We start from the raw sequence: 27,870 nt of genomic DNA on the forward strand, positions 1-27,870 counted from the left end.
TGCAGTAGTGAATAATTTATTTTATTGACATTTTATTTTTGCGGAATAGACATTCACATTATCAACTAGAGAGCCTGGATTAAAAGTGGAAAGCATAAAAACTCATTAAAGTGTATGTGTGATTACATGAGATTCAATCTTTCTAATATAGAGTTTAAATGTATTGGCATTAAAGAAATTATTAAAAACTGGACATAATACATGAAAAGACTTTTGAGTGTCATAGGGATCCAGTGAGGAAAGCAGGGAATTTACTTTGTTGATGAGAGATAAAGAGATTAGCCTTTTGGCTTGGTAGTTATTTACTCTATGCCACAGTTTCCTACATTTGAAGCTCCTGCCCTCTGGGCTGCTAGAGAGCAGGGGGTGTGACATTCAAGTGAATAAACAGGATGGAGAGATACACCAGCACCACTCCACTTCAGCCCTCTCCCTTCTTACTCTTGAAGCAGCACTGAGTGCCATCAGGGATGAGATTTCTTTTGTCTGGGGAATCATAAGCGCATAACTGAACAGCAGCCAAAGTGACAGGGGAGCAACAGGGGTTGTTGGCCTGGGAAGGTTTTGCTGTCACAGCTTCCCCTGCTGAAAGAACTCCCACTGCACTAATGATAAAGAAGGTCTTGAACAAAACTTTCTGTTCCTGAAACTCTTCCTTCCAAAGCCAAGACTGCAAATACTACAGTATTGGAAATTTTTACTAGTGCTGTGTGGGAAAAAAACCCATATTCTCCTTCCAAGGAGATTTCTCCTTCCTCTGTGGAGGTTTCTGTTATCCCTTTGAAGTGCTGTAGCTCGTAGTTGGTAGCTGGATTTCTGTCCAGGTCATATGAGTTAGGTGGAAAAGTGGTTTTTGCAAAGCCATGATGAGTCATCTCAAATAAAGAAGAAGAATTTGCCTTCAAAAGAAGTAGGTTTGTAAAACTCCTTTGGATTGGGGAATAAGGGTACCCTACAGTCAATGTAGAAGTCAATGGTAGGACTGAATCTGCTACTGCTGAGTAGACCAGTGTATGTGTACTTGTCTTCTGCCACTGGAGTCCTACACACAAGACCTACATCACTGCTCTAAGGCATCAAAAAGCTATAGGCAGATGATTTGGAGGAGTGGATTTTTTCTGACTTATGATATCCCAGAGAAAGCAACAATAGAACAAAGCTAATCTCTCCTTTTAACTCACACTGTTTTTTTCAGAACTGGAAAGCTGTTGCAGAAGACCTCCCAGTGGATTTTCTTGGTGGTTTTACAATGGATCCTGGTTCTATGTATACACAAGTTTCCTTCTTTCTTTTTCATGTGAAATGTAGATTCAATATTTTGTCCCAACTTGCTTTGGTCTTGCACTTTTGCTCTTTTTTTCATCTAAGACTACGTTTGGCTTGTGATGTTGCTGACTGCTGCCCATTCTGGAAAGATGTTCAGCTGGAAGAGCCTAATTCCCCACGTGTTGATGGCCACCATGACAATAGCCAAGCCAATCAGATTTACACCCAGACCAGCTTTCACCTGCAAAGGCAAAATGCATCAGAACAATTTAATCAAAAACAGTTAACAAGGGAAAAAAAAAAAAAAAAGAAAAAGGCAGTAGAGTCTATACTGACTCATATGTAGTGGGATAATTTATGAATAGTGATTTCTAGAGAAAAAAAAGCATAAATGAGAGCATATGTGTCAGAGTATATGTTGGAGTATTCAGGAATGATGGTTAGAGACTGATGCAGCTCATTGTGAACTGCTCAGTTTGTCACTTGGATTTTTCCATCAGATAATCAGAATGGGGAGTTAACCTGCATGTAACAGGTGATACATGACTTACTGTGGAGCTATGTGATAAATCTGTTTTCTTAATGCTCTCTTGTGCTTGTCTTAGTAGGTCAGTGCAAAGGATTGCATACTCCTAAAGCTCTTTAGACCATTACATTCATAAAAAAAATACAGATAAGAAGTGTGTACATCCTACAGCAGATCTGTGGTTGTTCTTAACCTGACAGCTCTATTGTATAAGAGCAGTACAGACATCGCTACTTAATATTGGCACCAATAAAATAATTATTATTGCACCAATTTTTTTTTAAATTATTGGCTGCTGGATGTAGGACTAGATGTTGGAGTTGCATGAAGCATGGGAGGATATTCCCAGTGCCAAGACTCACCATATCTTTGATCTGGCAGTGCCCATAACTGAAGACAATGGCATTTGGAGGGTTACCCACAGGCAGCATCACCGCAAATGAGATGCACATGGTGACAGGAATCAGGGTGTATAAAGGGTTGATAAGCAGGGTTTCTGACTGGAAGAACAGAGGTAGAGAAGCGTTTCACCTAATCAGTAAAAGTCATGATTTACAATTACTATGAAAGGACTCTCTGCTGTGAATCACACGTGCCTAATTTCTTAACTTAAGGGTGGAAGTATTTTTTGATTGGTTGGGGTTTTTGAGAGCAATGCCATAATTTTGAGCTGGTCATGCTCCAGGGATCTCTCTTGTGACACTTCACACTGAGGAAGGGTGGAGTTTGCTACTAAAAAGACACATTTGTTCTTTCTCCCACTAGTTCTCTGTGTCATTCTATATTGTGTCTTCTGGACCTTAACACTGATTGCTGCTTTGGTGTTCATCCATGAGAAGTCTCAACAGGTTAACGTAAAGAACTTGCTTCCTCCAATTGCTGAATATGCTGGGACCATTATGTGATGACCTCCTGAATAGTGGTTAAGAAAACCAGCTGTTCTCCAAACTTGCATGGTGAGAAGGCAGAGATGATGGAATATTCTTTACAGTGGGCTAAAGAAAGCAGTTTTCAGTGGTGATAAAATTTTCCATTTTCATTTACAATGCTTTGGTCCAGTTTTATATGAGACGGAAAAGGAAGGATAAACAAGGCTACAATAATTTTGGGGAGGGAAGTGTCTCCAGGTTACTGTTGCAATCTAAAAAGAGCATCTGCTTAAGATGGCAGTTCAAGCTACAAGTCGAAATATTTTTTCAGGAGCATCTCCTTCTGCATGGAGCAGAAGCAAATCTGAACTCCTAAGCCACAGAAACACTATTACATATTTCAGTCTGACCACATCTTAACTCAGAACTGTTTCACATAATATGCTTTGAGACAATCCCATAAAATAATTATAACAGGGAAAGACAAATAATGGCTTCCATTCAGAAAAGTTTCGTGTTGCAGAAAAAAAAAAAAAAGAAATTTTCTTTAACTGCTGTTCCAATATAAAATTAAATTACTATCTCCTTCTTCTACCTTTGTCAATAGCATCCTAATATTTTCTGCCTCTTACAAACATCTCTGCTTCCCATGGTGGAAGACAATATGCTTACCAGATCAACCCCTTGAACACTTCTAAATCTGAAATAAAATTTAGCACTCCAGTCTTTTCTCACAAGTAGGGAGCAGGTGACTACTAAGTAATGAACAACAGATTAAAAATAGCATTGACAAAAGCATCTCAAGCTTTATGTGAAATTCACCTAACTTGTTGATTCCATAGTCACCTTTTCATGTACCTGGCATATGAATTCCTCAGTGCACTTTGTCTGAGAGGTATTACAAATTCCTTGATGCTAAAATATGCTTTTGGCTGCACAATTATAATATTTTTCCTAGTTCCAAGACTACAGAACAGTAGCTTGGGAACTGAGGCTGGGTTTCATGTGGACAGAGTGCCAAGACCCTGGCATCCTGAAAAATTCCCACAAGCCTGTGAGGAAACAACAGACTAAAAATGTCACTATTTTAACTCACCATGCTGCATAAAATAGGCAGAAAGATGGTTATGGTTGCTGGATTACTAACAAATTCTGTTACCATGGACACCAAAATGCAAGCCAGCAGAGTTACAGCCCAGTAGGGAAGGCTGCTCAGGGAGAGCATTTGACGTCCGATCCACGTAGAGAGGCCAGAGGTCTGGGGAAAGGACAGAAGCACAAGAATTACTAAATACTTGCTATGTTTGTAAAACAGATTATTCTTTCTGTGGCGGTTTACATCAGAGAATCCCACCAGCAAATAAACAAAGTTTAGGTCAATGCTTTCTGCATTTCCTTTTGCTCAGTAATCTAGATTTCACTGCAGTGTTTAACAAATAGCAAGAAAGACATATATTGAGTGCAGGGAGCACTGCCTACTACATTGTGTACAAACTTGTAAGTATCCACATCATAAATCCAAACTGGGGAGCATACAAAGGAATAAAAGAACAGGTTGATAATATGTTTAGGAAGGAGGATTAAAGAAGAAATCTACACCAGTACCTTGCATCCAGCTGCTAAGGCATAACCTCCTCCAACCAACACTACAATCTCCCAGGGCATGGTCTTCTGAAAGTCCTTCCAGGTAATGATGGGCTCCAGGGTGTTAATGTCTGTTGACTTTTCACCATCTCCTATATCAAATAAAGTGTGTGACCTGTATTATACTGCCCTCTTTGTAAAGATCTTCACATTTTTCACAAGAATAGAAATGATTGAATATGCATGTGATTACGTGAGAGAGAGGCAAAGAGGCAGTGCATAGCCTGTTCTCTGGATAGCCTGGTCTCAGGAAATGCAGTATATTTAATCCAAACATCCTGACTTTCCCTTGGCTGCTCTGTTGATGTAAATAGTTGTAAAACCCTCTGTTTTAATGTTATAATTTTTGAGGGACTGTGAGCTGTGTTGTGATATGCATGTGCATCTGTAGACCACAGAGATGGTGTTACCATGGGATTATATTATCAAAGAGGGGCCATGAAGTAAACCATGATGCTTGATAAACTGCATTTAAATCCCTAGATTTTATCTGAGGATATTAGGTTTTTTAGTGCCTGAATATTTTCTTAAAGGACGACTTAAGGAGTGTAATGTTTTCCTAAAACCTGTACAATATATGACAGTATAAAAATATATGTTTATATAAATTTTTAATGTCTGCATAAGACTGTGCAGACAATTCTACTTTCATACAGCATTGTTGAAAGACTGGTGCAGCAAACCAATCAAACAACTGAGTGCTACCCAAATACAAATGTAAAATAATCTCATTATCAAGAATACTGTGAGAGAAGTATTGCACAAAACTGTCTGGCACTTTATGACCTCTTTTATGTTTATCCTAAGACATTACAGTGATTTCCACTGTATAAGTGATGACTAATTTTTTACTTGGGTTTATCTTGAGCTGATTTTGCATTATAGTTTTTTAATATGGAACTCCATCTAAACTTTTCCTAAATCTCAGTCCTAAAGTCTTGTAACTGCTAGCACAGAAGAGGTGGCAGTCTCAGATTCAAGACCTGTTTGTCATCCTCAGATTGAGTCGATATGAATTATGGCAAAGGAAGAGGGGGTCTGATGTAGGAAGGGATGGTATCAGAGGAGAAACTGAACCTTGACTTAACAACATTAAAGTATCTTCTTGGAACTTTTTACAGGCAAAAAAAAAAAAAAATCATTAGACATTGAAAAATGTGCCAGCAGTCCTTATTCACCTCACCTTTTCTCCTTTTTCCAAAACATGGCTTTTTTGCTGGAATCAGGAAAAGGAGAAACCCAAGAAATACAGAGACAGTGGCATCAGTCCGGTAACCTTTCCTAGGAAAGAAACAGCAACGTTTTCATAAAAACACATTAACAGAAACATTTCCAAACCAGATACATAGCTCCAAGCACATCTCTGCAGGTGCAGTTGTATTCCCACATGTAAAGTGATACAACAGCTCACTAGAAAAATATGCCTGCATTTCAAGGATACAAATTGAATTTTTTCCCATTTATTAAACCTACTCTGGTAGCCAACTTCAATCACAGCTCAACAATTTAACATTTTGGTTGAAAAAAAAATAATCCCTTTCAGTTTACAAACCTATTAACTTGGAGGTACAGAAACATAGTGTTACTATAGTGTAAGAAACAGTAAATATGTTCTGGGAAAAAGCCAAACCCAAGTGATCCTTTAGAAACTGTAGATTAAATGAAATGTTTAAAACTCTTTCTGTATTTTGAGGAGTGCCAAACTCCAGTGATCACCAGAAAATCACAGTATTAGAAATTGTTTTTCTGTCAAAATTGGAATGAAAAATTAAAGTAATTTTATATAGTAGCAATATAAAGAAAACTTACATTCATATCACTTATTCTTTGATGTGCAAAATGTGTTATAGTAAGCTTTAATGTAGTATTTTTCAATACTATTTAAAATAAAAGAAAAATTATTTGCTTCAATCACCATTCTCAGCAATATTTAACTGAATGATATTTTCTTGATAAAATGCTTATTGTCAACAATATATTCTAGTGAAAACTTCTTTATGAATGCACTAAAATGTTTTAAGCTGAAAATCTGACCCTCCTTTTACATTTGAAATTGTTTAATTTACTTTCTCTACTTAACTCACTTTGAATACTGACATATAATCAAATTTTTCATAATACAAACAAATATAGTTTAAGAAAAAATCTAATTTTTGAGTAAAGAGTCCATTTTTCACAGCTTCATTGAATGTGGCTGATGATGATGTCTTAGCGGGGGGAAAACTGTAGAACGTCATAAGAAGCAAAGTTGTATTCCTGTGCAGTTGTTTAGGGGGTTTTACTCACTTCTCAAAAAAAGATGACCATCCTGGTACAAAGCCAGGCTCACGAGTGAACCAAAGCAAGGTCATTAGGATGAAGAAGAATCCAGTCACCATCTCAGGATAGCTAGAAATAAAAAAAAACAGAGAAAGCTAGGAAGTAATTCCAAGGTCTGTCGGAAAACTCAAGAGCAAGTTCCAGAAGTGAGAGAGTGGAAACTGGCTCCAAAAAAGGATAAAAAACATATGAAAAATAGCAAGGAAAATTAGTTTGAATTAAAGAATTCTAGATTTGGCTCCCAGCTGGGAACCATCTAAGCCCAATAAGAAATAGGCTAAAAATATCCATCTGTATTTGCAATTCAATCATTCATGGGCAAGACCTGAAGGAAAATATTTCTAAATGCTTGTTTTGTATTTGCATTTTCATCTGATTAAATGTGTTAACAAGGTGAATTTCATATTAGCATTCCGCTGTAAACACATTCTCTTGCATTTCTTAGAAGGATAGAAAGCCTAAGAGCAATTGACAATGTAAATTAGCACAGATGGTGCACACAAGGTGACTTGAGGATACTTGAGGTGGCTTGGGGATTTTTAATTTAGCATAGATTTAAATTAAGAGAGATTTCATATTTAGGCACAGTCTGAACAACAGTTTAGTTTCAGAATTTATCATATTCAGGCAGTTGATCTGTCAATATTTTAGTTAAACATTACAAAAATGTTTTGTGAAGAAGGAATTCTGTGCCATATCAGCCCTTTTGAAAATGAAAATCTTGCCAAATAATCTTTTCAAGAGACATTTCCTTCCATCGTGCATAAATATTATGGACAACTGGGAAGGCTGGACAAGTCATGAACATCTATCCACTAAAATAAGTATGTGCCTGAGCTAGGAAAAGGGGTCCTTTATAATTAAAAGACAAACCTTGCCTCAGATGACCTTTGAACCCTGGAAAAACCTTGAATCTCTTCCTTATTTTCCCTTTTTACTCAGAAATAAATGAGTTACATGTTAACACATATGCTTGTAACAATGTGTTTGATTTTAGATAATTTTTGCATTTAGTTCTAGTTTTATCCTAGAAGAGAGAAAAAAGAGCTGACAGTTTTAGAATAGGCTGCATGAGCCCAAGGCAACATGGAGGAAAATAAGAGACAATAGTTTGGCCTAGAGAGGCAAATTCCCAAGGAAGGTAGGTCTGGTTTACCTAACATTTCCCAGCTTCTTATATTCCTCTTGAATTCTTCTCTCTGACATTTCTTCCCGTTTGGTCTTCTTCTTCTTGCTCACAGAACAAGTCTCTTTAAAACTGAGATAGCACAACAAAGTTAGGCAAGGGCATAAAGGGGGAGAAAATAATTTTTAAAAACCGCAACAATGAGGTAGACTGAAAATTGTGGTATCAGGGACTGTTGGGAGAAGATGTGATTGGGGCAAGGCAATGGGAAAGGAAATTATTGTACATGACATTTGATAAGTCTGGTTTCAAGTTCTTTTAAGATCCAATTCTAGACATAGTTGGAAGGTCCCCAGGGTGCTCTGACTAGTACTGATTGGTATCACTGAGCCATCTTGAGCCATGGCTGGGCTCCCTCTGCGTGGGCTTCGTCTAAGAGCTGCCAGAAACCTCCAAAAGTGACAGCTGCTGTCTCATCACATGGAAAGATTGTGACAGAAGTCAGCTATCAATAACAATTTTTCATGGGCTAACTATGCTTTGCAGCTGGATCAGGGTTATCCAACATATTTGGGGCCTGCTCTGGCTTTTGAGAGCATATCTGCCTTGAATATTCTTCAGGATTCATAATGAGGGAAAGCTGTGCTTGGATCCCATTAGCTGCCACGACCTGTCTGCTTCTGCTTGTACTGTCATAATGATGGCTGTTTCTAAATCAGGCACGGCCAGAAAAGTACCACAGAGGCCAGCGGTGTTTTGTCCAGGTGAAAAATGCCTGTACTTCTGCCAGGGACATGAAAAAATGAGCATATTTCCTAGCTGGATATATTGATCCTCCTATACATTTGTATGGATGTTAAGAGAAGTCCTTAGTTTGTTCAGTTTGCCTTCGTTCTGTCAGAAAGCATGGACATTCTTGACTGAAATTAAGGTGCTTTGAAGCTCACTTTAACCCTCTCCTTTTTTTCTTTCCAGAAGTGTTGCCTTGCTGTGCTCTGAGCCACAGATCCCTTCTTTTTCACTCCAGCTGTACTCTGTCACACAGAGGTTAACAGGATCTAAAGCGGTCTAAAAGAGGCAGCAGCAGTGACTCAGGTACCACGGCAGCACAACTTTACAGTTCTGTTAGGTGACAATAGGTGCTTTTATGGGTCCTGCTATTTTAATATCTCATTTGGTACCTCACTAGGCACCCAAGCTGTAGCACTGCCAAGCCATGGAGTGCAGTCTCCCTCAATGGATCTGCTTAAGGCCAGACTTGCAAAGAAATTTGTCTGGCCAACAAATGGATGTAACCAGAGTTTTCATTTCACATGGGCTAATATGTAACACATTTTTTTAGCTCACTTAGCCCTGCCCTTCATCTATAGGTATTTTAAATTTCCTTGCGAATCTTGCTGTTAGACTTCAGTAAAATCCACCAGCAGGGTGAGATGAGACTGGATGAGCCTTCTGGGCTGGAAGAGAAGAGCTGTATAGTTTATAAAGGACAGTTCTGTAGTAACTTCTACCCTTAGCTTTTCTTTTCTGGCAAAGATCCTTTGATGTGTCCATTCTTTTTCACCCTTGACCTGGTCTAGGGCCTTAAAGTCTGAAATGCTGTTCCAGCTAAGTAAGAACAGCTTGATGGAACAGGGATTCCTAGGAAAATAGCATTACAGGAATCCATTAAACATTTATGCACAAGCATTAGGCAGCTATTTCAACCTGTTCTAAGTGTTTCCAAGCTCAGGAGGATGCAAAGGCAGAGTGCTGAAGCCCAGTGCCCAACCTAATATGTTTTTTAATGAAGTGCAGTGAATAGAAGTCAGAGATTAAGGAGCCTTGGAATCAACTTGCACTTCTCAAAAAGTCAATAATGCTTCAGTCTCTGGTATTATTTAGAACAATATTAATCAGCATGAAGTCTTGGAAGCAATGTGGAATTTATTTTTTTTTTTAAACCAATTAATTGAGGGTCGTGTTAGGACCTGTTTCTTCTCAAGATTAAAAAAACGTGGCAGAGAGAATTTATATTAGCCTTTTAATTTAGAACCACAAAACTCAGAGACTGACTGAGACGGGCACAGAGCCATTCACCTCTAAATTACTTCTTCAAATCTAGTCAAGGTCAGCTGCAAGCAGAACTCATTATCAATTTATTCATTGGGTGAAATATTCATGTCAGTTCAGTTTACTTTTAAGTGTAAACTAAATCAAATTAAGGCAAATTTTATTATGAGTAAATGTGTCTGCATCACAATTTAATGCAGATTAACTAATCCATTCTAAATGCACACATTTAGGCAGTTAACTTTGTAAAGATATTATGTGGCACAAATGACCTAGAAGACTGAAACTTTTTCTTATTTTGGGGCTTAAGGACTTACTGATATTAAATGTATTTGTCTATGAGTCCTTTCCACTTAAAAAGAAATATATATGGAGTCTATCTACCTTTAATTTTAACTGTTTTTATGTTAATTTCATTGAGCTGGAGGCAGATCTGAAAAGTAACTTGTTCACTTGCAGTTATTTTTCTATTCATCTTTTAAACGGTGCTTTTCCAGAAGGGCATATAACAAGACTTTTGGTCCACAAGGGAATCCTTCTTGTCATACAAGCAAAAAAAACCAAACCAGTTGAATTCTTAGTATGAATTTCTATCAGCAATACCTGGGCACTTCAATCTCAGGCAACAGCACTCTACTCTGCTGTCTATGCAGGGCAGCTAAGCAGTGAGATTTTCTCTGGTAATTGTTCTGGCAAGAAGAAGGAACTTGTGCCTTAAATTCTGTTATTTTCCAGTCAAAACTCCTTTATGGGACATGTTTGAGAGGAGATGCAGGTGCCCTGCTCTTGTTTTCTGTATATCTTGAACAACTTTCACTCACTTGCAGCCCAAGAACAGCCAGTGCAGCCAGAACCAAGTCAGCACCAGCATGATGAGGGAGATGGGGAAACTGAACAGAAACCAGGTTCCGAAATTCACCACTTCAGCTTTTGGGTACTGGCTGTAAATTTAAAAAGAGGATGCATGAGAAGTTAGAACAGTAAAGGGACAGGGACCTCAAATAGTCACAGTTGCAAATACATGTGCATCCATGTCTGTCATGGGATGATTTAAAAATTCCATCAGTTTGCATTTCCAACAGCTGCATGACATATGCAGAGTGAAACCAACAGACAAACACTATAGTTCTCCAAACCTTTAATGCCAGACAGTCTAGATTGTCTGGACAGCTTCAAAAACACTTGGAAATACCTGAAGTGAAACTCCATCTCTACCTGTGGTTTATATTAAAGTTTCTTTTTAGGGTTATCAGACTTCAGAATGATTTCACCCAGAACCTGTGTCTGCTTATGGGCCACACAAATATTGACTACATTCTGCTGTGCTCTGACAAAGCTGTTGGATGTATGCATTTGATGCAACTGTCATAAAAGCAAGATCTTGGAAAATTCTGTAAGGCAGTTGTGGCAGCAGTAGATGGTGAGAATCAGATCTGAGCTTGGATGTGTTTCTGTGCATGAGAAGTACCACCAGTCTTCTGACACAAAAACGTTCATGTTTTTGACATTGAAACAATCATGTCTTTGAGAGCCCTGAGCCTATGATTAAGGAAGTACTTAGGTGATCAGGGAACTGCTGTTCATCTTCTCTGAAGCAAACATGGAAGGCCACATATCTAAGTTGGCTGGGGTTTTTTTGCACTGAATGTTGAGCAGCTGCTTTTACGACACTTCTTCTTCTGTGAGTATTTCTTTGTCTTCTTTCCTGTATTTTCATGGCTTTATTGTTTACCTTTCCAGAGTGCCTCCTACCTTCATGGTAATCAGTATGCCAAATCAAAAGAAGCTGCTGGAAAAACTTCAATGTTACTACACTCTGAGGAGTTTTTACTTTGCATGAGAGAAAGACAGGGATATGTATTTACAGTAATTTCACGATTATAAGCCGCACCATTTTGACTAAAATTTTGGTCCAAACCTGGATGCGCGGCTTATAATCAGGTGCAGCTTATAATCGTGAAATTACTGTACTTTCAAGCATTAGCCATTGGTAACAACACTACAAGAAGAAGCAAAATTTCCTTCAGAGAGGGTGTTCTTACTAGGCTTCCTGGAGGCAGGAAATGACCCACAAGGATGAAAACGATTCCCCGAATCCCAGTGTCACTTACTTGTTGAAGTGCTCCAGGAATATGAGGCTGGTGGAGGTGCCTATGATGGTGGTCAGCCCCCCAATGGTTGCTGCGTAAGAGATGCTCAGTGAGAGGCATTTGCAGACCATGTGGTCATGCCTGGTCTGGTACCGGTACTTGCTGCTCAGCCTGAGATCCGAGGGCTCAGGGGGCAGGACCAGGATCTGAGTCTGCAAGGAGACACATTCACAAGAAAAGCAGGTGATCAGAACAGCAGCCCAGCTTGCTCTAATGCCAGAGTGGTACGGGACCCAGAGATGCAACAGGTTTGTGTAAGAGAAACCAGGTTTTTCCTCACAGGGATTAACTGGGATCAGTCTTGGAAACCTGTCCCAGGGCCTGAAATTGCCTGGTCTGTGACAGAAGTGTCACAAGCACTAATTAGACTTCTGGCTAAGGTTTTAGGCAGCTCCAGGTCTGACTGGAATATCAGTGGGTTACCAAGAGCCTTTGAGGGCTGCAGGGACAAGATGCCAGCACTAAGCAGAAGGAATCCATAATCCTTGAGGCTTAGGAACAGCCACCACACAAAGGCTTGGTGAACTTTTCACACTTAAACTGGCTCAGGGCCTCTAATTAGGGAAGGAGTGCTGGGGATCTCAGAATGGCATGGAAAAGGCTGAGAGATGAAAATATGGAAGGAAAAGAGACCAGAAAACTTTGCTCCAAAAGAAGCTTTCTTATCAGTGATAGCAAACTCTCTGTGTTGGTAGATCAAGTCCTTGTACTGGGAAAAAGATGCTGTACTTCAAGGCATTTCTCACGCAACCTGCAATTAAAGAATGAGGAAAAAGGCAGCAAATGGTTCAGAAAGGCTTGTTAGATTTACTAATTTGATTTATTTTTGAACTGTGAACAGAAAGTCCTGTGTTGATTTTAGCCTATTTTTTCATGGACACAAACTTATGCCATTAGGATAATATAAAATTGTCATCCAAACAGCAATGTCTTCTTGGATCCACTCAAGACAAGTACTGAAATGAATTGATTTAATGGAGGATTTTGAGGATGGGTATTTTGGAAGACAAAAAGGAAGTGGATGCTAGGAGTACCTAACAAAGTGACTGAACAAATTAATGGTCTGTACCTGCTGCTTTTTTCATTCTGAGTAGGATTTTGTGCGCCAGGGGCTGTGATTTTTGAGTTGGACTATTTTCCAAGGAGGATTTGCAGGAACAAAATGGCTATTACAGTCAAAGAATAAAAGAAACTCGTGATCACATTACTAGATGTAAAGCTAAATGAATTGTCCCAGCCACTGGGGAAGGGTTTTCTGAACATACCTGTGCATCTAAATGGGAGCAAGAACTGGCAAAGAGCCAAGCTCTGGCTGTGGGGAGATGATGGAGAATGATTCCTTTCAAGGAACAAATATGAAACAGTAGGGAGCAGGTGATATTCACATCTGTCTTTTGCCTCACCCCCAGGTCTAACATTTCCTTACCTGAGGTAGGTGCTGCCCATTGCTGGTAGAATTCATTGTTCCAACAGGGTTGGCTATCATGTGCACACCGTTCATGCTCTGCAAGGAGGAAAGTGCCTTTGGATTAGCCTTTCTTGTTTTCCTAGGGGCACTTGGAATAGAATTTGTTATGCTTTGGAAAGGTACTGGGTGTCAGGCTTTGGGAACCAAAAAATGAAAAAGAAAAAAGGTTCTAAAAGTACAAGAAAATCCAACCCATTAAAAATCAACTGTTAATTTTACACGGGGTGGGGAGAAAGGTTTAAACCTCCTGCTTTTTTTGTTTTAAAGTGATTTTAAAGTCAGATTACAATGTGATTAGATCTTCTTCCTCTGTCATGTGGGAGTCTCTCACAGATCCCTTGAGCCTGTGACTTTGTGATTTGCGCAGGCTGCTATAGCAACTGAGAATTCTCAGCTTCAGAAGCTGGCAGTACTGAAACAACAAAAGATCATATCTGAATTTTCTAGAAACCATATGGAATTGTTAGTTTGCTGACTGGATCTCAGGATCTCCAGCAAGGAGTACAACAGACATACTGTTTTGTTGCTGTTAACAGAGCTGATGTTCCCCAATTGATTTATGCAAGCAGGCTGGCAGGTTAAATACAAAGCAGGAAATTCTGCAATACCTACTTTCTGCCAACAGCCCCCATACATCTGAAATAAAGGGACCAGCAGATTTTTTCAGAGCTGTGTGCATTTTGCTCTGCTGGTTCCTGCATTAGAAGACAGTGTAGCACAGAAGATACCACCTATGACAATACCTTTGAGTGCACCAAGGAGCTGAAGTCAGTAGTAGTAGCACTAAAAACAAAGAAAGGAAAATATACTTTAAAAATGCCCATTCACCCAGCACCTGCAAGAGGTACACATCATGAGTAGGAGGGGCAACATCTGCAGGAGAACTGGTGCCTACTGAAATGCTGAATATCATTTATTAGAACCTCTTATGTGGGCTCTTGGCCAAACAATAAGAGTCATTATGTTTCATAGTCCAATCTCTAGCTGTGTAACAGCGGAGTTCCACCTCCACCCAAGAAAAAAATCTGTTTCTTGGCAGTATTTACCTCATTCTAGGAGAGGACTCCATTCTCTGTGGAGTGAATCACCACGCAATCCAGCACCACTACTGCCTGTTCTAGTCAAATTCTTCCTCTGTCAACTTTTCCAATGCTATTTCTGAGAACCTACTTGTCCACATAAGAAACCTTCCCTAAAACCTGCCCTGTGTAGCATGTGGATCATGCAAACAATCCTCTGAACTTATTTCCAGAAGACGTGCTGTTTTTCCTGCCAAATTCAAAGCTCTTTTTAAAATAATCCTATTTTAACAATAGTTCCGTATTAAATATCTCACACATACTCTTCAATAGGGTTTAAAGAAATTAATGGTACAGTGCCAATCTGAGGATTTTATTCTATATTGCATAGAAAATATGGCTGGGATAAAAAGAGATAACAGAAGGAATATTGGAGAACCCAAATAGTCTAGTTCTAATAGTCTCTAGAGTTTCTATGAGAAAACTATTTAGATCTTGCAAGTTAATTTAAAGTTTTCAACCTCTACTGTTTAAATTATAATATTTGTTTTAAAGTAAATCAAAATTTAAAGAAACCTGTTTCTCTTTTATTTTGAACAGTTGCAAACAATACAGAAGGAGCTCAGAAAGGGACTGTGCAATTTTGTTCTTACACTTATAAGATGCTCCTCAGAATTGGCCTATAGTAAATTTTTAGAACATTTGTTTTGTATACTGTCTTGTATATCTTGAGCTGATATTTAATTAGATAATTTGGCAAAGAAATTAGTCCTTTACTTGATTTACCCTTTCCCCTTACTAGATTCTACCCCAAACAGAAACTACTATTGTTTTGAACATCTGAAGAAATATTGTACGGGGAGGAGAGGTGATTTTTTGTGGGTTCTTTCTCCCCATGTCCCCCTGCCCTTCACTCTCATCTCTCTCTTAAATGCAGGCAGTTCAGACATTCTTCAGGAAAGCTCTGTAAGTGATGTCCTCTGGATATGTCCTGTGAGCAGTCTGTTCTGTACTTGGATCCTCTCCATCATTGTTCCTTCGGGAGAAGAGAAACTAAAATCTGTGGACAGCACTTTCTTGCACTGCACAAACTCAGACTTCAAAAGAACTTTCAAACCCCTAGAGATATTTCCCTTCTCCCTAAAATATCCATAGTGTTAAAAATAAATTACAGTAGTTTCACGAATACAAGCCGCACGGATTATAAGCCGCACCCCCGGTGCCTCGACAATGTTGCTGTCTTTGTCAATAGATAAGCCGCACCCCGAATATTAGCCGCACTTTCGTTCGTCGCGAGAATCCGTGCGCAGCTTTCACAAATTGGCCAATTAGTAACAGGATCGCGGCATAGCGGGCTTTACTGGCTCGGGGCGGGGCCAGGAAGGCTCGGCCCGCTCATGGTTGCCGACGGGGCCGGGTGGCCCAGCTCAGCGCCACGGCTCGGCGGGGCTGGCCGGCTGGTGCTGCCGCCGCCGCCGGGCTCGCTGGCCCCCCTCTCCCGTCAGCACCGCCCCGCTGCCGCGTTCGCTCGCCCGGCTGGCAGGGCTGCCGCCGCCGGGCTCGCCGCCCGCCCCGCTGCCGCTTTCGCTCGCCCTGCGCCGCGCCTCGCGAGCGCCGCGCCTCGCGAGCGCCGCGCCCGCCCCGCGGCGGCGCTTCCGCGATCGGCGGCGGCGCTTCGCGATCGGCGGCGGCGCTTCCGCGATCGGCGGCGGCGCTTCGCGATCGGCGGCGGCGCTTCGCGATGGGCGGCGGCGCTTCGCGATGGGCGGCGGCGCTTCCGCGATCGGCGGCGGCGCTTCGCGATCGGCGGCGGCGCTTCGCGATCGGCGGCGGCGCTTCCGCGATCGGCGGCGGCGCTTCGCGATCGGCGGCGGCGCTTCGCGATCGGCGGCGGCGCTTCGCGATCGGCGGCGGCGCTTCCGCGATCGGCGGCGGCGCTTCGCGATCGGCGGCGGCGCTTCCGCGATCGGCGGCGGCGCTTCGCGATCGGCGGCGGCGCTTCGCGATCGGCGGCGGCGCTTCCGCGATCGGCGGCGGCGCTTCGCGATCGGCGGCGGCGCTTCCGCGATCGGCGGCGGCGCTTCGCGATCGGCGGCGGCGCTTCCGCGATCGGCGGCGGCGCTTCGCGATCGGCGGCGGCGCTTCGCGATCGGCGGCGGCGCTTCGCGATCGGCGGCGGCGCTTCCGCGATCGGCGGCGGCGCTTCGCGATCGGCGGCGGCGCTTCCGCGATCGGCGGCGGCGCTTCCGCGATCGGCGGCGGCGCTTCGCGATCGGCGGCGGCGCTTCCGCGATCGGCGGCGGCGCTTCGCGAGCAGCGGCGGCGCTTTCGCGAGCGCCGCTTTCGCTCGCCCCGCCGGCAGGGCTGCCGCCGCCGCCACCAGGCTCGCCGGCCGCCCCCTCCCGTCTGCACCGCCGCCGCGTTTCCTCGCCCTGGCCGGCACTGCAGGCCCCCGCACCGCCGGGCTCCCCCACGCTGCTGGCCCCGATTCTGCTGGGCTTCCCCCGCTGCCAGGCAGCCCCACCCGCCGGCCTTCCTGCTTCTGCCATGCTCCCCTGCACTGCTAGCCCCAGTTCTCCCGGGCTCCCCCGCCCTGCTGGCTCAGGCTCTGCCGCCCTCCCTGCCCCGCCCTGCTGGCTCAGGCTCTGCCGCCCGCCCCCCACACTGCTGGCCCCGCCTCTGCCAGGCTTTCCCACCTCTGCCGGGGCCGGCCGGGCTCCAGCTTGGCTTGGGGCTGCCGCGGGCTCTCACTTCCGTGTTGGCAGCTTTTAGAATTTTGTTAATAGATTAGCCGCCCCGGAATATTAGCCGCACTTCCGGGTTTCCACCAAAATTTTGGTCAAATTGGTGCGGCTTGTATTCGTGAAATTACTGTAATAATGTGAAACTTTGGTGAGATCCACACCATTGTACTAATCCCATTTATCATGCAAGTCACAGTCACATGTGAAACATTCATTTGCAAGGCTTTGCTTGCCCTTCCTGGCTCTACTCCTGGGTTCATCTTATTGCAACCTGTGTAGGGCTCAAATGTCCAGTCCTGGTGTACAGGGTTCATTCTTACTCCTCATTGATGAAGATAAGCTCCAGTGAAGGCTGGCTGTGCTTTTCACCAAGACCTGCAACAGAGGAACAGAGAGCAGCCCTTGGGTAAGGACTGAGCTGAGCCCCTGGGTCACACCACTGGACCTGGGGCAGCTGCTGCAAACAAAAGCTTGTCCAAAGAGTCTCAGGTGCTCTCTCCATGTGGCCTTTTATTGTTTTGTATTGTACTGATCATGTGCATCTGGCAATTAAAAGACTATGGTACCTACATATAATGGACAAGGCTGGATTAAATAATTTTCGCTTGGAAACTGTAAAGTGAAAGAAAAGAGAGATTCTTTTCTTCCTAAACCTTTTCCTTATGGTAAGGAATGAACAAAATAAAAGTTAGAGCTCTTATCAATATTTTTATTATGGGATTATCACGAGAAAACTTCTGAGCCTCTTCTAAAAATTTCCTGGACTTTATTCCCAAAGGTTTCCTTCCAACCCTGTAAAATCCTGTGACCAAGAGTTTATGACACACACCTACAGCAGATGCCCTAATTCAGTGTAAATAGTTTCCAAACTCCTATTCTTCCATCATTTCTAAAACTTCCTTTCATTTTTTGAGAAGAATACTAGAGTACAAAAAGAAAGGGTGCATATCAATGTTTTTGGCAATGTAAGTCAGACAGATCTGACCTTTATAGAATTTGAATAATACGTATCAACAAGTCTGCTCACTGAGAAAGGAATGAGAAAAGAGTGGCCAATACTGACAAATACCTATTGGCTTGTTTTCTTCGGCAATGCTGCCTGCAGTGGTGATGACTTCACACTCCTCCTCAGCATTCACCAGCTCCTGCAGCACTGCCTCTACGATTGGCATCACCATGGCTGTGGTGGAGGTGTTGGAAAGCCACATGGAGAGCACTGTGGTGCAGCACATAAAGCAAAGGAGCAACCTGGAGCACGGGGAAACACCAGGAGTCAGGGGTGGCAGAAAAAGGAGGGGAGAATTTGTAAGCTTTCAAACTCTGAAAGGTAAGATGGGTATGAAAAATGCCCCAAACCAAGGTAGCTTTTGCCCATGGATGGGAAGATCAGAGTGGTTTCAAGCTGCTGCTCTCAGGGTCAGACCGCCCCAAAGTCAAAAGTCCACTCACATGCCTGGCTTGGCTCCAGCCATCATCACCATGCGCAGGGCAATTCGCTTGTGGAGATTCCACTTTTCTACAGAAGCTGCCACACAAATCACACCCATGAGGAGCAAAGTTGTGTTCTTGAAATATTCAGCAGCCACCTGCATTAAGGGCCAGGGGGGAAGCAGTCAGTTAAAAAAGCAGTAAATACCCCAGACAGAAAGCATACTGAATGAAAAGAAATATAACGTTGTGCATTTTTGCTGCCTGGAATAAGAAGACAGGGACCTGGAGAAAATACAGAATTCATAAATCAGAATAATCTCTTTAATCTCTTTCTTGTTGTGTTTACAAATAAGGCTCTATCCTCTATTGTTTATAGGCTTCTCAGTTTTGAAGAGATGGAGAGAAATGTTCTATTTGCAAGCAGGATGTTCAGTGCCTCAGTCAATAAGTCAGTCATACTCAGCTGGGCTCAGATGGAAACAAGCACAGGCAAAACTGCACTGAAGGCAGCTTATTCATGTGCTTCTTCTGCTTTTTCATTCTGGAGGTATTGTTGTCTATCTTGCTATTGTTTTCTATCAATTTATTCTGTTTTGTTCAGCTTTTGGGCAAAATGTGGCATCCCTAGATCCTACAGCATAAGAAAAAAAAGGCCTTTGGGACTTGCTCTTTTGAATGGAATTACAAAGGGTTGGTATACTGCTGCACTGATCCACAAATCCTGTGCCAAAACTTATCACATTGGAAATCCACTTCCATTTTATCAGGAAAAGAGGGAAAAGTTTCAAGAAAAAGAAACTTTAAAGACAATGAGCAGAAACCATTAGGCTCAGGAAAATATTTAAAGACCACCTCCAAAGCAGGAATTGTGGATGTGGGTCTTGCTAATATATGAGAAGATATTCTGTGAAGAAACTGCAAAAATGAAAAATTCAGCAAACCATAAAATTCTTACACAAACATACACACATACTTTTGTAAAAACAAACAAAATGGGAGAAAATAAAAGTTACAAACAGATGCTTGGGATCTAGCAAAATTTTTCATTTCATTTTGATGCAATCCTTCCTAAGCTTTGGCTGGAATATTTTTCAAAAAAAGTAATTTATTCAGTTTAAAACTATTTTTCTAACCAAATGTAGGTGCCAGAATTTTAAAACAATTAAGATCAGAGGAAGCAATAATTTTTCCATTTTCCTCAATTATACTGATGCTCCTCAATAAAGTGCAAGAATGACAATAACGGTGTTTTCTGAAATCTTCAACAAGTTATATTTAATGACATTTATTTAATAAATCCCTACGGTGACTAAATAGATGTGCACATCATAATTGTGTGCCAGAAATTTTAATTATCACCTTTTTGGCTTTCTTCCACTGTTTCCTTTCTCATTGACTTTCTCTATTGTCCTGTTACATTTTTCAAAAAAATAATGAGCTGAATGAAGGAAATCCATCAAACTAGCAGCATGAAGAATCTGGGCTTTCTTCCCTTTATTCCTTTCATAGCCATTTTGGAGAAATAAGTGAATGTTAATGGTCTTATTAATACCAACACACTGGTTCTTAAGCCCCTGTGAATTATATTTAGCTTAAATAGTAGTAATTTTCTAGGCAAGAGTCGCTCCAGAACAGCAGATTGGAAATACTGCTTCAGAGTTGTTTATTTTTGAATGCAAGGATTTATTTCTGCTCCTAAAGCAAATAATACATTCTTTCCAATAGCCTTACTTTTTTTGCTATTGCGTTGAATTTCTCTCAGGCTGACATTAAATTTCCTTCTCCAATGTGCTGCCAAATTTTTTAATGAAAATGCCCAACTACTTTATCTTTATGTTAGGAAAAAAAGATTGCGAAAACACAGAATTGTGTTGGTATGAAAATGTATCTCATTTTATTACAAAACTTGGGGGAATAAGCAGCCATAAAACTCTGGGCTCACGCTTGTCTTAATCCATTTATGGGTATTCCCAGTGCTAGATTGTGAGAGAGATCCAACAATTTTATGTTTGCTACATATTCCTCTGCATTCTCATCTGTATTACTTGTCTTTAAATCAAATGTGCTGTCCCCTCATCCCCCAAAAACAGACAGAAAAAGACAGGGGGGGAAAGGGTTGTATAGAAAACAAAGTTAATTCTTGGTATATAATGAAAGAAATTAACATTCAAAAAAACCTCAAGTGAGAAAATTCAGGACTGATCATAGAAACTTTTTTGCACAGCTATTCCTTTGCCTGAGAACTCATGGCTAAGTGTAGCAGTAGGTTACAGCTTTGCAAAAGGACTAGACATCCACCTGTACAACAAAATTATTTAGTCCTTTGCAGCAAATGGTGACTGTTTTTAGCCTATGTAGCCTCTTGCTTTATATGGCATCCATAATAAATAAAATCGGAAGAAAACTTTACAGTGTATCCTACAGCTGCTGTTTACATGGATTTGAGGATGGCAAAGGTGGGATACTTTGGTGCAATAGGTGTTAGAAATTCTTGGTGATGCAGTGGCTGAAAGGACCACTATATGTGGTTAAATGTTAAATTTAACATGTTAAATGTTAAATCATATATCTATCTGCAGATAAAGAGCTGGTGGGACCCAGTTACACATTGCAAAATGCACACTTCTGCCTCCCATACCTCCGAGTCTTGCTACTGCACTAAGATCAGCCTCATTCAAATAATTAGCTGAGAGTAAGAACATTAAAAGATGAAAACACACAACAGTCTGACCTCGCTGGACTTCATGACCCCAAAGAGAGGGTACAGGAAAGCAGGAACCAAGGCTGCTGCCCCAAGGGGCACTGCTTCAGACACCCAGTACACAGCTGTCACAACGAGCACGTAGGCACACGAGGCTTCCTGCGGGGACAAAGCACAGAGCGTGAGTGTTGCTGCCCTGCCCCATGCTGTGGGGAGTGCTGTGAACTCACCCATAGCATTCTTCAGACTGTGGGTGCCTGGGTTTGAAAAAACCTAAAAGGATGCACTAGGACCTCCAAAGGTGCAAAACCTTGGGTGTGAAATCTTGACTACCTTCTGAAAGGACAGTGTCAGAAGATGATGCTGATGGAAGCTTTGGGAAAAGCCTATTTATCAGCAAAATAATGGCTTCAGTTGCATTTCCCAATTTGTTTGATTTCCATAATCCAATATTTACCAAGCATTCAATGACAACTCCTCAAATTAGACCTCTTGACCTGTTATTTCTACATATTTTTCTCTCTGGTTCTGGACAAAGACAGGAACTGTTTTCAGGACCAGGTGATAGCATTAATATTTTCCATAAAACTGCCTTGTAGTTATTTTGGGAAATGCTCTGGGAACATGGTGGGGATGTTTGTTTGTTTGTTTGTTTTTGTTTTTTTATAAATGGTGTGTAAACACCTTCATTAGCTAATTTTATTTTCTCATGTAATTTCTACAGATCTCTAGAAGAAGACCAGAGTCCTGTGGGGTTGGAGGCAATGGGTGAATGGAGTTAATCACGCAAATATGCTGCTGTCCAAGGTTCTGGTAGAAAAAGGCATGAGAGCATCATGATGAGCAGTCATGGGGAGCTGGGATATGATGGAGAAAAGTCCTGTCTGCTGAATATTCTCACAGGAAAACACAGCTAGTGAGTGGAAGTCTTCTGGCCCGTTTCTTTAGATAGGTCTTTATTAATGGCACTCACTGGAGTTCTCCTCATGCTCAGTTTGTTATACTTAGCAATAGTTTCCATACTTAGAAATACTGGGATGTCTGCTGGTAATGATTACAGCACTTATCCTCAAGAAAAGGTTTTTCCTTTTCTTTCCCTCTCTGAGATTTGAAGCCAGTCCTGTGCTCGCCTTAACCTGCTGCTCTGTGGCAGTTAGGTCTGCACTGATTTACCCCAGCTATACATTTATCTGTTCTTCATTATGCACCAGATGCCCCATATGAACTTATCAAGCCATATGGAGTCACAGCTCACAAATGGCTGTTGTTTAGAAAATTCACTGTTAATTCTATATGAGTCTCTTAGAATATAATTTTATATATTATACATCTATCCTGACTGGATGACTTCTAAATAAAGCAGCTTTCAAGAGGTTACATGGGCAATTCTCATAGATCCTTGTAGAAATCGAAGAGCATGTTTTACATTTCATTGTGCTCAATCAGTTTTGTGAACAAGGTGGTAAAGCCTAGTGAAATTATACAGGGATGTGGGTTCAGTGGAATGGATCAATAGCTTGTATTTAAATTCATCTTTATAGATGTCATTTTTACATTACCTCTAGAAAAGAGCCACAATCAGATGTTGATCTTTTTTTTTTTTTTTCAAGTACAGCTTATAGTAATAACAGGCATAACACAGCCCAGAGAGGAAGTTAAGATAGATTGATATGTACTATTTCCTTTGCTTGTGTAAGAATTGTAGCCAAAGTTACTCAGAAGCTTGGATTTAAATTAGCTACCAGATCTTGCTGTGTTTCAGAAAAGTCCAACATTAAGCAATTATAATTCAACAAAGCCAGGTTATATTGGATATTGGGGGAAATTTCTTCAATAGTAGGGTGGTCAGGGATGGGAATAGATTGCCCAGAGAAGTTGTGGATCCACCATGCCTGGAAGCTTTCAGAGGACATATGGATGTGGCCCTTGGGAATATGGTTTAGTGGTGAACATGGTGGTGCTGGGTTAGCAGTTGGACTTGAGCTTAGAAGTCTTTCCCAACATTAATAATTCTATGACTCTGTGATTCTATTAGGCAGGGCCACTAAAATAACCAAAATGAATTTACAAGAAAACCTAACTTCCTTTGAGCAGATAAATGCCAATTATTTGAGAGGTTATAAAGAGTATCTGAAAGGCTACTGGAGAAATTTAGCTCTGGATAAGCCAACTTGCTGCTCAGACACGTTTAAATACATTATACCTCAAGGTTATTATTCCACAGAGAGCAGTGCATAGGGCCTTTTTTGTCACCTAGTGACTCTGACACATTTTTAATTATTAACTCACTAACTTCTGCTAATGTTCTCAAGGGCTCTGCATCAGATTCAGCAGTTGTCTGAGGAGAAAAAATAATTTCTAATGGAAGAATAATTAATGATTTTTATTTTAGAGCAGTCCAGAGGTAAGATCCAAGGGGTATGATTTGCCAAAATTAATAAAGTAAATTTCATCTCAGGCTGAATCCAAACCATTTGCTCACTCCAAAAATGTACATCTCTCTAATTTCTTTGAGCAATTATTATTGTTATTTTCTATAACTCTTTGTATGGCAATAAAGTAGGCCATTGGTGAAAATGGAATAGGACAAAGGGAATTTGCATCTCTACCAAAACCTTACTGGGATGGGCACTAAGTCTCTCTGTTTCCTATACACTAGGCTGTAATAGTTTTACAAAATAAACCCCAAAAAACAAAACAAAACAAAAAAAACCCCAAACAAATAAATAAACAAAACACATTTTTAAATGGTACATAACTATAAGCAAGTACTGGCAAAGCCAAGCTTGCTAATCTCCACTAAAAACTTAATCGGCTTGTCTGGCAACTTGATTTATTTTCTCAGTTCATTTCCAAGAAAAACCATATGAATCTCTTCTGTTTAATTGAACTGAGTTTATATATTTAATTAATGGTTACCAGAGCTACTAAGTATTACACTGAAGCAGTGGCAATATAATTTTAACTGTTTCACCCTCCTCACTTGTTGTTTTACAGCTGAAAATTTCTGTTAAGCCCACCTCAGGGCTTGAAGCAGGGAATAGGAAACCATGTGATGGTTGGAGGGACTGTCATCGAATTATCTGTCTTCAGTCAGTCCCCTGGGTGAAAAGTAAAGAGGACATGGAAGGAAGCTATGGCTAAATATTCCACACTAAGGGTCATGCATAAAACTTCTGTGACTAAAATATCCAAGGATCTCAGAACGATTAAAAGGAAGAATAAATTCTGGTTTGGAAATTTTCCTACTTAAAGGTGTTCATTGCATGTCTTGCATGCAGACATGTGGTTAAACTCTGCAAAGGCGTAGTCCAGCCTCTGGAAAGACATCTTTAATTTTATGGGATCATGCTGGAATTCCATCCTTCAGCTTGTGTAAAGAAAACCAAAGGTGAAAGAAAATATGTCATCTGTGGCTCTTCAGAGCATGCTCTGTGCTTTAGGGTCCATTCTGCTGATTTGGCATATCAAGATGCCAACATCCCCTGATACTGCAGGTGTCACAGCTCTGCCAACAGCTGGCTTTCAGGAGTGACTGAAATCATGTGGCATGCTTTGTGGTATCTCTGGTGGCTTTATGACAAAAAAAAAAAATTTAAAAAAAGTGGACAAAGATTACAAAAAAGAAGCAAAAATGCTCACATGTCACTGTAAACAGTGGAGGAAATAAGGGTAGAATGGAAAAGACCCTCAGTTTTTAAAGCACACCCTTATTTTTCTTACATGAAAGCATTTCCCTATGTCTAAACCTGTGGTACAAGTTCAGTCCTAACTCCAGAAGGTGAAAAAAAATTCAAGCAAATTTTATCAAATTTATTTTTCACCCAACCATTTCTTTTCATAAAATAATATAAAAGAAGCTGTGGACTTCATTCCCATTAGAAGCAATTACAGACAATTCTGATTCCTTGTGCTCCCTTTGATCTCTCCTGCCACTACACATGTAATGCTCCTTTGACGTTTCCAGAGATGTGCTGGTATCATCAAAGAAACTGCAAGTTGATTCCCTGCAGAAATGCAAATATAAATGACCTGGTAATTTCAATCTCTATAAAAAAATACAAAAAATCTAATAGAATTGTAAAAATACAAGCTTGTGAGCAGGCATCAAATTTAATCTTCATGTTTAAAAAGCAATCATAGTCAATGGGCTGTAGCAAAGTAAAATCTACATAAAAGCACTTGAATAGTATACTGTCAGCTGAGTTTATTTGGTGTAGATGTGCTCTCAATAGCACTATAAACGTTTGTCCAGCTCTTGGTCAGATTGTCAGCCGTACTTTACCCTCTGTGGGCACTCACATATATACAAAGTGGATGTAAATCTCCCCTGGATGGATTTTCACATCACTTTGCAGTAAAGCAGCACCACGAGGTGCAGAGTAATAGTGCAGAGGAGCTCGGACTGTGCAATAGCAATTCTTGCAGCAATCCTGTCAGTAAACTCCTGCTTCAGCATCCATAAGGTGCTTTACAATCCCCTTGGCTGAGCATGAGAGGGAGCATCTCTTTGCATGTCACCCTTCCAGTGACATCAGAGGAGATTAAACCCTTCTGTAAAACAAGCCTGTGAAAGGGTGAGACTTTCTGTTCCCTGAAGAGCACAATTGTCTGTTATTCATTCCCTCTCTTGAGAAAAAAAGAGATGAAAAAGTACTGCAAGAGAACAATCAAGATACATTGAAATTCAAAGCAGGAAAACTCAAAGTGCAACCTTACAGTTCAGTGGTGCAGGAACATTTCCTTTCTATGAATCCTGCTTTATTTTCCAAACAAAATGTTACTGTTTTGTTTTTGAAATCAGCAATGCAATTTCTAATCCTTTGCATTTCTATTGGATAAAGTACTAGCATTCATAAATCCCCTGATGCTTAAAAAAATAATTAATCTTTAGCAGAGAATAGAATGGGTATTGCTGCACCTTTTGGACAGATTTTTGTCTAGGTCTATGGGGAAGGACAAGCTGCAGATTTTTAATACATTGCAGATTTTGATAAGTATCACGACCTCTCCAAGGTAGGGAAAAATTGCTAATTTATGGGTTACAACTGCAGAGATGTGCAAAGAGAGGACTTTGCCACGTGGTCAAGGTATTCAGTATCTCCAAAGCAGTGTCAGCAACACAGCTGCATTCACTCCTTTCCCTGGTCTGTGTGTTAAGCACAGGATATTCATTCCTTTGCATTGCTGTGCATGTTTCTGAGCCAGCATTTATGAGCCAATGTCAGAGCTGCAATGTTCCAGCAGAAGTACCTACACCTGCTCTGGAGCAGCTAATGCCTGGATTGTCAACAATTGTCACCAAGCCTTAGTTCCTGCCTCACCTGAGTTGCTGTCTTTATAAACCCACACTAAATTGAAAGTCCTTCCATGCATACTTATTACTAAAACACTAAAGATTCTATAAGCATTCCTTTTAAAGACCTCTCCTTAAAGAAAATGTCATGTTTGTGTTTGTTCTGTTCCCCCTCCACAGAGATATTCTAGAAAGAGATGCAATATTTCTGCTTTAAAACAATGCTTTTCTAGCTTCACCTGGCTCTTCAGCTCTGCTTGTGACTCTACTCAAGGTAGCTCTAGCTCTTAGTGATGATTTCTCAGTGACCCCCAGAGTCCTTTAAATATGAGTCTTTGATTTTTTTTAAATCTGTGCTTCTTAATGTCTTCGTCTTTCTTTTTGCACACTGCAAACTTAATCAGCAGGACTACTTGCTGCACTCAGAGGTTTTTGTTAAAAAGAAAATGAAAATGTACTTACACTGCTGGGGTACATGAGTGGCAGAGGAAGCAGCAGAAGTGGAATGAGAACAACGAGCAAGAGATTTCTGGATCGGAGAATGTCCTTCATCACTGCCATACTCCTTCTGGTGGCTTTCTTCTCCTTCAGAGTCTTCTCTGGTTCCTCAGATATTCCAATTTTCACGCCACGTTTTCCTTCACCTGTGCGTGGATTCCCCCCAGAGATCTCTCACAACCTCAACTCCTATCCCCACAGCCACCTAAAATACCTTTCTTAGATAATTTATTCTTCAATTTGTTGTTTTGAAGAGCTTTTTCTATTAAAAAGGCATTCAGTTTATGTAGGGCTTACCAGCACATCCAAATTATTACCACACCCTAACACACAGAGGTTTGCAAGTTGGAGCATAGTGATATTTTTAAAAATTTTCTTTTTAATTCAGACTCACAGTTGTAGATGTGTTGTATCCTTATTTCCATGTTTTATAAAGTTTTTTTCTTCCATCATCTAGTGGTGTTATTTCTGTTTTTGAGCTGCTACTTTTCCTCCTGTTTGATAGTCTCAAAGTCTCAAATACAGTTTCTTTTCCACTGGAAAATTACTAAACAAAACAATTTATTTTTCAATGCATAGAAGTAAATTTTCAAGTAATACTTCTTTAAAGAAAAGACCAAATCCCCCCTCCATTTGCAGCTCCTTCAGATTTTACTTCTTTGCTTCTATTTTGTATCTACCTTTACCCTACTTTTGCCCTGAGCTTGGAATTCACAGGGCAGTAATTCCAACATGGATTATACTTGATCTCAAGACAAAAA

The 27,870-nt window shown here is 40.9% G+C and overlaps 1 protein-coding gene across 1 annotated transcript; it reads right to left on the minus strand.

The window, feature by feature from the left end:
• Positions 1-27,870, minus strand: SLC13A4 (solute carrier family 13 member 4). The gene is made up of 16 exons (XM_033057768.1): positions 27,074-27,870; positions 21,346-21,474; positions 18,633-18,769; positions 18,253-18,431; positions 17,504-17,558; positions 14,164-14,203; positions 13,379-13,456; positions 11,914-12,104; positions 10,624-10,743; positions 7,781-7,882; positions 6,592-6,693; positions 5,489-5,586; positions 4,267-4,397; positions 3,758-3,919; positions 2,155-2,292; positions 1-1,507 (listed from the first exon to the last, which is right to left on the minus strand). Exons 1-16 carry the CDS (start codon positions 27,170-27,172, stop codon positions 1,370-1,372), a joined length of 1,899 nt encoding a protein of 632 aa, XP_032913659.1. The 5' UTR covers positions 27,173-27,870; the 3' UTR covers positions 1-1,369.

Source organism: Catharus ustulatus, chromosome 4 (genome assembly GCF_009819885.2).
Source record: "Catharus ustulatus isolate bCatUst1 chromosome 4, bCatUst1.pri.v2, whole genome shotgun sequence".
NCBI lineage: Eukaryota > Metazoa > Chordata > Aves > Passeriformes > Turdidae > Catharus > Catharus ustulatus.

Bases quoted from the DNA above. Each gene is read 5' to 3' on its own strand.
- SLC13A4 (XM_033057768.1), bottom strand. From the start codon at position 27,172: ATGGCAGTGATGAAGGACATTCTCCGATCCAGAAATCTCTTGCTCGTT. The intron at 18,770-21,345 runs GTCAGACTGTTG...CCCTTAATGCAG, and splicing joins GGGTCATGAAGTCCAGCGAG to GTGGCTGCTGAATATTTCAA. The intron at 4,398-5,488 runs GTGAGGTGAATA...TATTTGATATAG, and splicing joins TTTTGGAAAAAGGAGAAAAG to GAGATGGTGAAAAGTCAACA.